At 39.2% G+C, this 9,929-nt stretch overlaps 1 protein-coding gene across 4 annotated transcripts; it reads right to left on the reverse strand.

Annotated features, from left to right (window-relative positions):
* Positions 1–276: 276 nt before the first annotated feature.
* On the reverse strand, positions 277–8,719 carry alas1 (5'-aminolevulinate synthase 1). 4 transcript variants are annotated; one of them, XM_088916611.1, is made up of 11 exons: positions 8,522–8,719; positions 5,421–5,635; positions 4,865–5,050; positions 4,502–4,642; positions 4,024–4,246; positions 3,736–3,920; positions 3,448–3,627; positions 3,059–3,223; positions 1,304–1,572; positions 795–957; positions 277–590 (listed from the first exon to the last, which is right to left on the reverse strand). In XM_088916611.1, exons 2-11 carry the CDS (start codon positions 5,617–5,619, stop codon positions 430–432), a joined length of 1,872 nt encoding a protein of 623 aa, XP_088772737.1. In that variant the 5' UTR covers positions 5,620–5,635; positions 8,522–8,719; the 3' UTR covers positions 277–429. The 4 variants fall into 4 exon arrangements, with proteins under 4 accessions (XP_088772737.1, XP_088772738.1, XP_088772740.1 ...); XM_088916612.1 differs by having other exon boundaries at positions 8,513–8,679; XM_088916614.1 differs by having other exon boundaries at positions 4,024–4,243; positions 8,513–8,676.
* Positions 8,720–9,929: the final 1,210 nt, after the last annotated feature.

The following is a 9,929-nucleotide window of genomic DNA, read 5'->3' on the forward strand; positions in this document are numbered from 1 at the left end:
AAATGTCTCCATGCAAACTTCAGGAGTGTTAACCAGAAGCATTTAGTCTTACCCAGGTGTTTTGTGGGATTTGCTCATACCAATTTTAAAAGTTATACATTTGTCAGATCTACAGTAGAATGTATATTGTTCTCTACTAAGAATCTTGGAAGTTGTCACTGCTATAACCTCGAGTATGTCACACGTTTTGAGATCTAACACAATGTAGCATTGTAGAACGAACACCTTTTATTTTCACTGTGACCTTGCTCCATTAAAAACACAAAAGACAGCTGCTAAATTTTACCAACTTTTATTCATATGTACCAGTAGTTCTTGGTACAAGAGAAGGACTGCAGAGTGTTAAAACGTTACAGTGTCTTAATGCTTTAAAAATACATGAAGCTGTGATACATGGAGAAAAAAAAAGAGCCTGGACATGAGTTGATGTTAAGCACTAGCAGATATCAAATTGCTTAGGCCACTGAAGTAGGATTTTTCTCTCTCACTCATCAACTCAAAATGTATTGGTCTCCTGCAGAAGTTGCACTCAGCGGAAGAGTGAGGTTTTATCTCCAAGCCAACCTCCTTCCAAGTTTTCACAAGTTTTTCTGATAGGAAAGAAAAAAAAGAACAAATCAGTTTTTGGCTTCTACACATGTATATACTAATCATGAAAACCATTTCACATGCATTTAATAAATCTGGAATCCCTTATGATCACTTCAAGAGTGGACACTTAAATGAACATACTGTGGTAAGTTATCTTCAAATAAATATTGAATAGATTTCTTTTCCCATTTGAAACATCTTACCAAGAAAGTAATTCATCATCTGGGGGGTGTGGTGAGGTGTAGGGGCAATTCGAAGGAGTTCTTCCCCGCGGGCAACAGTAGGGTAATTAATGGCCTGCACGTAGATGTTGTATCTGCTCATCATTATATCACAGACTTCGGTGTTCTTTGCCGCATCTGCCACCTGAAAAATATAAGAAAGAAAACAGGAAGAGAAAGAAATTATTTTTTATTTATTAGAAATATTTACTCTGTTTCATATACAACAGGCATACAATGGTTTTTCCAATGTGTCAAACGTTCTATAAATTATGCATTTTCTGATTTATTACCTTTAGGTTTCAACTCAACATCTGTTTTCACGGGGAAAACAATTATGATCAGTAACTGAAACAAGAAGTAGTGCATCCCATTTCCCGTCAGTCAGCGTACAATTAGTAACATGAAAGAGGTCTAATACAGAAACCCAGCAGCAAGTCATCATGTACCACAAGGCTGTATAAGGAAGAAAAGCACTTTCCAGGACTCACCCTGATCGGAATGATGTGACTTGGGCAATGAACCACAGGCAGACCAGCATCCATCAGCATCTGCCGGAGGAGCTTGACGTTTCTCTGGTGCCTCCGTCTCAAAGCCCTTCCTTCCTCGCTCTTCAGCACCTGAATGGATTCCTTGGCGCCAGCCAGCAGCATAGGGGGCAGGGATGTGGTGAAGATGAAGCCGGCGGCGTAGGAGCGCACAGTGTCCACCAGGGTTGCAGTGCTGGCTATGTAACCGCCCACACAGCCAAATGCTTTGCCTAAAAAATAAATAAAATCCTAAATAAATCCCTGCTTTAGAATTGACTTAGTTATGCCACATAAATGCCATAGCAGTTGACTCACAAAAGAACACATCTACAAGGGAAAAAGAAAAAGGTCTCCTTCTCCATTGAAAGTCAAACAAATCTAGAAACAACTTTCGAATAGGGTTTGCAAAGTATTCCAGATGTGAAAAACAAGACATCAGTTTAGAAAACCCCTATTCTGTCCAAAGCCTGAAAGATATTCCTAGCCCTAGAGCGGAATATTTGAAAAAACAATACTAATTAACATCCTAATATATTGTTTATAGATGGTTAGAACTAAATAATCCTTCCTTTGAAGACACTTCCAGATGCAACTGAAAGTCTATTATTACTTTTCCCACCATATGATGTCAGCAGCAAAATATCAAGTGTCTTTTCCATGTGTTCAATCATGGCACTAAATCTGAAACTGGTGACTCAGCCATTGACTATCGCTCTTCTTAGAAATGCTTTCTTAGCTGCACAGGAAACACATGCTAGAGCTACACTACCAGAAAGATGAATGGCATAACTGCAAACATAATTCTATTCTATGATGAGGAAGACTGAAACCAAAAATAATGCAAAAAAAGAAGAAATAGCATACTCAAATAAATATCTGTCTTTCCTTTTGAATTACGGTTAAAAAGATGGAGAAAGATCCACAGCACAGACAGCTTTGTTTTTTTTGCAATTCACAGTAAAATACGATTACAAATAGAACTTAATGAGAGAGTTAGTCTAATTAGAGACTGTTTGGAACTAAACACCAAATAACTACACTAACCTTTTTAACTGAGTGTTAGCAGGATACACAGAAAGAAATTTTAGAACGAATAATTTTCAGGTGATTATTTTGCATTATACAACAATTTGATATTAGAACAGTTATGTCTATTTCTAATCAATAAAAATAAAATGTACAACTGAAGTCTTTGGGAAAATTGGGTGTATGGGTTTCATATTTCTTTAATAGCAATATCTGCCTAAGAATTTCTCATCAATCTGTAATTACTAACATCCTAAACAAAACACAAACTGGTAAAAAGATTCTTTTACTTGCAAATGCAGAGTAATAAAATAGATATGGTCAGATAATCTTAACTCTTACATTAAGTCTGCCTATGTACATAATATTGTTAATCCAATGCATTAGCATGCATGTAGCTCCGTCTCCTAACTAGAGGATAGGTCTCTAGGGGCTGAAATAAAAACAGATTAGGACTGGGTTTCCTAGCAACAGGTTCGAAGCCTTTGTTGTCTTATAGTGTTACTGGCAAATTAGGAACCTAATATGGGCCCAGACCCACCTGTTTTTGAAAACAGATTTCTCATTCAATTACGCTATTCCTCTTTCTTCATTTAGTAATTTTTCCCCCCTAGAGGAAATTACAAAAAGTATATACTCAAAAACTGTGAATCTTTGCAGTTTTGGCGTTTTGTACAGCTAAGTGCTTACCAAGTGTTCCAGAGATGATGTCCATCTTATGCATGATCCCATCTCGGTCTCCTATTCCTCCACCTCGAGCTCCGTACAGCCCAACTGCATGTACCTCGTCAACAAATGTGATGGCCCCAAATTCATGGGCAACATCGCACATTTCCTCCAGTGGACACACAGCACCTGTAACATAAGATGAATTAAACTTTCATTTCCTTTTCTTCCACAACTATAATTACATTTCTAAACCTTAAGTGCTGTTAAAATGATAACATCTCTCAACTGGACTTACAATCCCCATTTAATTTTGCACAGAAACAAACTTCACCAAGTAAATCCTGCTCTGCACTTACGTTCTGAGCAACTGAACACAAGTGAATACTTGAAAGAAAAATGTTTCTGCTCACCATCCATTGAGTGGACCGTTTCAAAAGCCACAATCTTTGGAGTGGAGGGATCGGACTTCTTCAGCAGTTCTCGAAGATGATTAACGTCATTATGACGAAAGATAAATTTGGGAACTCCACTGTTTCTGATTCCCTGGATCATTGAAGCATGATTCCCAGCATCTGAGTAAATCTCACAGCCTGAAGACAAAAAAAAAAGGTTTAAGAACATCATATGTTTTATCAACCAGAAATTATTTATATTCGTTAAGCCCCAGATCATCATTGCACTGACATTACATTGCATACCTGGCAGCATTTTGGCCAATGTAAAAAGCGTTGAATCATTAGCCACAAAGCAAGAGGAGAAAAGCAGCGCTGCATCTTTGCCATGCAAATCTGCCAACTCATGCTCCAAATCTACATGAAATTTGCTCGTTCCAGAGATGTTACGGGTTCCTCCCGCTCCAGCGCCATGCTGCCGTAAAGTATCCCTGTGGATAAAAATATCCTTATTAGTGCTTTGCACTTTCATGTTTATCAGCAAATCTTAAGGACATGCATTCATCTTTCCTGACAAGATCTAGGAGCACTCACATGATGGAGCGAACAACACGGGGGTGCCGGCTCATGCCCAAGTAATCATTGCTGCACCACACAGAGACCTCTTTCTTCGAGGCCTGCAAACCGGAGTAATCATCCGCCATCGGAAAAGTCTCCGCTCTCCTATTCACCGTTTTGAACACCCGGTAAGTGTGATCGTTCTTCTTGGCCTCGATTTTCTTTTCAAAGAACTTGTCATAATGGAAAGCAGAAACTGCTGCGGGGGGGGGGGGGGGGACAGAAGAAAATGTTGTTAGGAAATGACTATCATGCACCTTTTGCAACATCTAACTTTTTAAAAGCAATATTTCAAAAGTTCTCTATATTTAACATCTGCAACAGCTGTTGAGTAACAATTAATGACAAAATTTCAGGGATGATCATGAAAGTCAAGAAGACAGATCAGACATATTGTGTGCCAAACAAGTATTACATTACGATCAACGATTCACTATCGGATAGTTTTGCTTACATTTGGGCATGTTATCCTGCAGGAGGTGGGAGACCCTGGTGGGACGTTGCTTCAGTAAATTCTTCAGGAGACTGCTCTGGTCCTCCCCATCCGCCTTGGTGATGTTGACCACAGTTGGGTTTACAGGGGATTCAGCCAACTCTGCACAGAAAAAAATACTTGTACGATTAAAATTAAAAACCCCAGTTGTCAGCACCAGGTACGTAGAACCGAAGCCAAAATACCGCCAAACAAAGGTCAGGCAAGTTATACTGCATTAGGCAGTCAATCAAGCAGATCTTTATTTAATTTCTGACTGCATTAAATACGCTGAGTATAAGTTAATAGAACAATACAAATCAGTGATGCGACTTGAACCCTCACCTTTCCGGACAGCATGCATCTCCTGCACATCCTCCTGCAGCTCCACGCTGGCCTGCCGGAACACACTGCTGTTCCCCTGCCCCATCTCGGCAGCAAGGAAAGGGCACTTGGAAGCAGCTGCCTGGCACGCTGGGGGCACAGGGTGGCCTGGAGGCAGACTGGGTTGCTTGGGAGGCTGCCCGGAGGCTAAATTTAAACACATGCAAATCTCACGTAAACAGCGCCGCAAAAAGCTTACATTCTAGATTTTACACTTACACGGTCCCCCGCTGGTTTACCACAGACATTCACATTTCCACTAAACAAACGCTGATAATCTAGTTATGTGAATGATCACTCACTTGTCAATTTCACTACATGTCATTTTCTATTTTTTTTCACCCCTTCACAACTGAGGTGTAACCAACTGGAATGCGTCACAGAATGATTTGTTTCAGCTTCAGCTTGCAAAAGAAACTGCCCTATGACCTTCAAATGCAATATAAATAACTTAAATGTGTTAATGTACACTGTAGTTTCACACACAAACACACTGCCACCAACATCAACTGCTCACCCGAATCTGTTGGAGTGGTTTCCTTGATCTCCTGGCATTTCGCAGCAGAAGTGGAAAGGGCACGAGCAAAAGGCCTAGATGCCAGATCCATCATCACAGGGCATTTCTGGGCATAGAAAACCAGGGACTTGCCAGCTTTCTGGAGGAACGTCTGCGGGACCCGCGACAGGAAGGGACAGCGGCGAATGATGGTGTCCATCTTGGATGCTCTCAATCTGAAATACCAAAAAAATAATTAACCACGGCCATCTCAGTCTAATTCGAGACCAGCAAAACAGAAAACTGCTACAGAACACGCAAGTAACCAGAGGTCAAACATTCCCCGCCACTGTGACCAGAACAGAGTCACACACTCTTCTATTAAACTTAGAGAAACTAATTCCCAAACCACACTGTAACATGTTCTACTAGCCTTCAAGAACCATAAACAACATCACTTCAGCTGCTGATCACAAGAACGGGATTTACGAAGCTTAACTGCTCCTTTTATAATTCCAGAAAGACAGTACATTTGTGTGTCAAATGCTAATGTAGATACTTCACATTTTATAAGAAACCTAAAATCGCATACATAATTAACATTTTCATTGCAAGTACAATTACTAGTCTTTAAAACACAGGATGCTTGACTCGAGCATTTAAGTCTGAAATTAATCATTTGTAAGACACATCAGTCAACCCATGCATCAAAATGTTCTTGATCTTCTGTAGGACCGCTGGACACCAGACATCTTTACTGTGCTCCACATACATCCATACATCCAAAAAGTAAGAAAAAAATCTTTTGACAGAGATCTACTAATTTTAAATAAAATATGCTGTAACAACAAAACGGCAAACTTTTAACAGATTAAATTATTGTGTCAGATAAAAGAAATATTCCAGAAACAGGATTTTGTCTTCCAAGAGATAGGCTTTCTGCATCGCTGTTCTACCTGAAGGTTTCCCATTCGTTTTTTAGAGAGCCCAACACAAACAGAGTACGGAACATGGCAATATCCAGGCTTCTGTCACAAATACAGAAAAACTGCAAAAGCAGTTAAATGGATGCAGTCCACCCTTGTATCAGCTGCTACTGACATTCCCATAACAACCACTGGACCTGACAGCTCGGAGGGACACCAGGATAGAGTATCTTAAAAACCCCAAAGGCTAAAATACAAAAAACAGATGCTTCAGGAAAAATCATACTACGTAATTTAAATTTTACATACCTGGGAAGGAACATTTTAATACTGCTGATGGCTTTTTGCTATTTTGCTAAAATATGTAAATGGTGCCACATCAGTCTGTTACTCAAGCTTTTAAACCCCCTAGGCAAAACTATGACAAAGCTCCACCTACTTAACTCTACGTAAGAAGCTTCTTGAGAAATCAACTGTTTCGACATACCTGAGATCAGAAAGTTTCTGGGAGGGACTATGAAAGCACGAAAGTACACCAAAAAGTATCAGATACAAAAACAATTACATAGTTGGACTACAACCACAATCCAGGACTACTTTAACAATATTTACATGATGTGACAAACTGTTTAAAAGAGAAAAAACAGGAAAGAACTTCTTAATTTAAAGGTAGAAAAAAATCTCAAGGAACGATTTTCCTATAAAAACTGCCTAAAACTCACTGCTAAAGGGGAAATTTAAGAAAACACCAACAATAACCATAGCTAGTTCACAGGCATTATTAAATATAAAACATATAAACTGATAGAGATTTTTAAGTCATATAGGTATACAACTATAGCAAATTTCACATCATCCAACAGGAAAAAGTATATGAAAAAAAAGACTTAACCTTTCTTTAATGAAAAAAGGATGTTCATGATAAGGAAGTGAAATTTTGGTTTATACCGAGCAAGGAAGTGCTCTGCTCCTTGTTGTGTACACCTTACATCCGTAGTGAAACCACAAACAAAAACAGTGTAATTTGCCACAGATTTTCACAAAAGTAATAGGCACTGTAATTACAGTATGGTGTATGGGTCTCTTGTGTGAGGGATATGGGTAAATTAAGGGCTTTATTATAATACCCAGGTATACCACACACTTATATCTGCACCTACATGAGCTGAAAACCACTGTTGCCACTGAGAGGGCACAAACTTCAAGATGCGCTCTCAGTCCTGCATATTCTAGTTCAATAAAGCGCAGTCTCTTTTTTAAAAACATAAATAAAGTAGGCTTGCGTATGGAAGGATCACCGTCATCTGACACCTCTGATCACAGAAAAAAAAGGGTCACGCACAACCATGTCCCTGGAGGTACGCCAAATTAATTCCTGGGGTACCTGAAAAACTGGACTGGGCAGGGCATGTCAGACCAATGACCATTACAGCAGTGGATTAGACACTGCTAACAAGCCACTCCTACACAGGTGTGAAGCTGAGAGAACAGTTGGTTAAAGAAATTCCTTTAATAACCTACATCTACAAATTCGAATGCGTTACGGGACAAGTTCACATAAGTAAAAAAGTGATAAATATATCCAAGTGGTATCTTTTAGATCTTTCAGATTATTCCAAAACTCCCTGTGTGCATCAGTCATGTCCAGTGACCAAGGGGGTCCCAGGTTCAAATCCGAGGTAGGAATGTACTGTTGTATGACTTGCCATACAAAGGACTAAATATAAACATTAAAAAACAAGACACACTGAACACCGAATATTCATACCTCTGGTGCTAAAAAAAACTATTTATGATGCCAGTGACCCCCTGTGATTTAACAAAACAGCATGCCGAATGGATACAACTGATGGATTTAATGATAAAATATTTACCCCCAAAAAAAACTATTTACAAACTAAGTACTCTTTAAAGAATAATTTAAGTAACCACATGTAAATAGTCTTGCAGCACATACGGACTATTAGCAAAATCCTTTTATTTTCTTAAATATTAATTCATTAATATTAAAAAGTCATAAACTACACATTTAAGACAAGCTACCAACGCGTTACATATATATATATATGAATAAATTACGAAGCAGGAAACAGAAGTTCATAATGGCCTTCAAGTCGGAAAAGAATACAGTACAGTACAGTACAGTACAGTAACTCCACATTAAATCTCACAAATCAAAACGCCTACCTTTCTTACCTCTGAGATCTTCAGGCTAAACTGTATGTCTTTTCCCGTGTGTCTATGACAATGAAAAACTTTTTTTTAAGGGTAGGAGGCTTGTTATTTTTAAGAGGCTGCACCGCCGGAAAAGATGATATCTGTTGCCCTGCACTGAGGACGAACGTAAGGGCACCGCTACGCATCCGGCTTTAAGGGATCTGCGCGATCGTCACTCTCGCGAGAGCGGCGAGCTCAGCTGCCGGCCCCCGCCTTGACCCACATTTCTGCGTCACTACGCAACCGCCTTCTCGAGCCGTGGGGCGAAGGGGGGTCTTTTTCAGTTCGGTTCGGAAAGACTACGTTTGTACCGTTAATATTGACAGCCGGTGTCTTAAACTCTCGCCTGTTCCGTCACAGCACGGTTGAAAGTAAAAGATAAATCCGTATAGAAAATTGTTGCCAGGGGTGGGGGGGGCTGGAGGCTTGTCGAGAAGACAGTGGCGTTTAATACCGACGGAAACTTCCTTTGAAACATTAATTTTAGGCAAAGATCGCCCTCTGGTGGTTGCAATGAAAATTTCCTACCAAATACGCTGTACGGTTTATTAAATTATATCTGCTATTTAGAATACGCTCATAAGAAAGTCTTAAAATACCTCGTTTGGTTGACTTATTGTACAGTTCTGTATTACTGGATTTACAGCCTGATGGTTAAGTTTCAAACTCATGTTCAGTGTTGTGAAGGTGTTTTTTTCCGTCTTTGTAACATCATGCTTAACATCCATATACACAGTTGTCCCAGTCTGTTGCAGGAAATCAAGTCTTATTTTGTTTTTCCAAGCTTTATTGGAATTCGGCGTTTGCTGGTGTATCCAAAAAAAAAAGTTTTTACAAGTTACAACATGTTAAGAACTCAGCTGCTCAGATTTTAACCAAAACTGTATTGCCCATTTTAGTTTCTGTCCAGTGACCCACTGTGAATTTCAGAATAAGATCAGAAATATTGCTGCTTGCTCTTTACTCCCTCTACACCTAGAGAGAGCAAGACACTCTTTATTATCCACAAAGGGCAATTAGTTTTACATAAAACACACACAAATGATGCACATAAATATGAGCAAGAGAATCATGAGCAAGGTTATGGTGGCAGGTCTAAATGAGAAACCTGAACCTGTTTGCTTTTTAAAATTGGGAAATCTGTATCTGCATTCTAAGGGGAGTAGTTATAATTCATTTTAAAAAATGGTGTGAAGGGTCTTCTAGGATAGAATTTGGTTTTCTCAAGTGTTGTAGTAACAGACGTGGGATAGGGCCGAAAGATCAACATCAATGACTTTCTGACATAGGTCTGAAAATACTCCCCAGTTTGTCCTTACTCCTCAGCAGATCATGGCAAATGTTAAAGCAGATTCAATAAAAGACTGATAATACATTATTAACAATG

Source organism: Atractosteus spatula, chromosome 5 (assembly GCF_055471065.1).
Source record: "Atractosteus spatula isolate fAtrSpa1 chromosome 5, fAtrSpa1.hap1, whole genome shotgun sequence".
In the NCBI taxonomy this organism is placed as follows: Eukaryota; Metazoa; Chordata; class Actinopteri; order Semionotiformes; family Lepisosteidae; genus Atractosteus; species Atractosteus spatula.

Coding starts and splice junctions, on each gene's coding strand:
- alas1 (XM_088916611.1), bottom strand. CDS start 5,619: ATGGACACCATCATTCGCCGCTGTCCCTTCCTGTCGCGGGTCCCGCAG. Junction 4,643..4,864: donor GATGCATGCTGTCCGGAAAG/GTGAGGGTTCAA, acceptor TTTTCTGTGCAG/AGTTGGCTGAATCCCCTGTA. Junction 958..1,303: donor GTCACATCATTCCGATCAGG/GTGAGTCCTGGA, acceptor TATATTTTTCAG/GTGGCAGATGCGGCAAAGAA.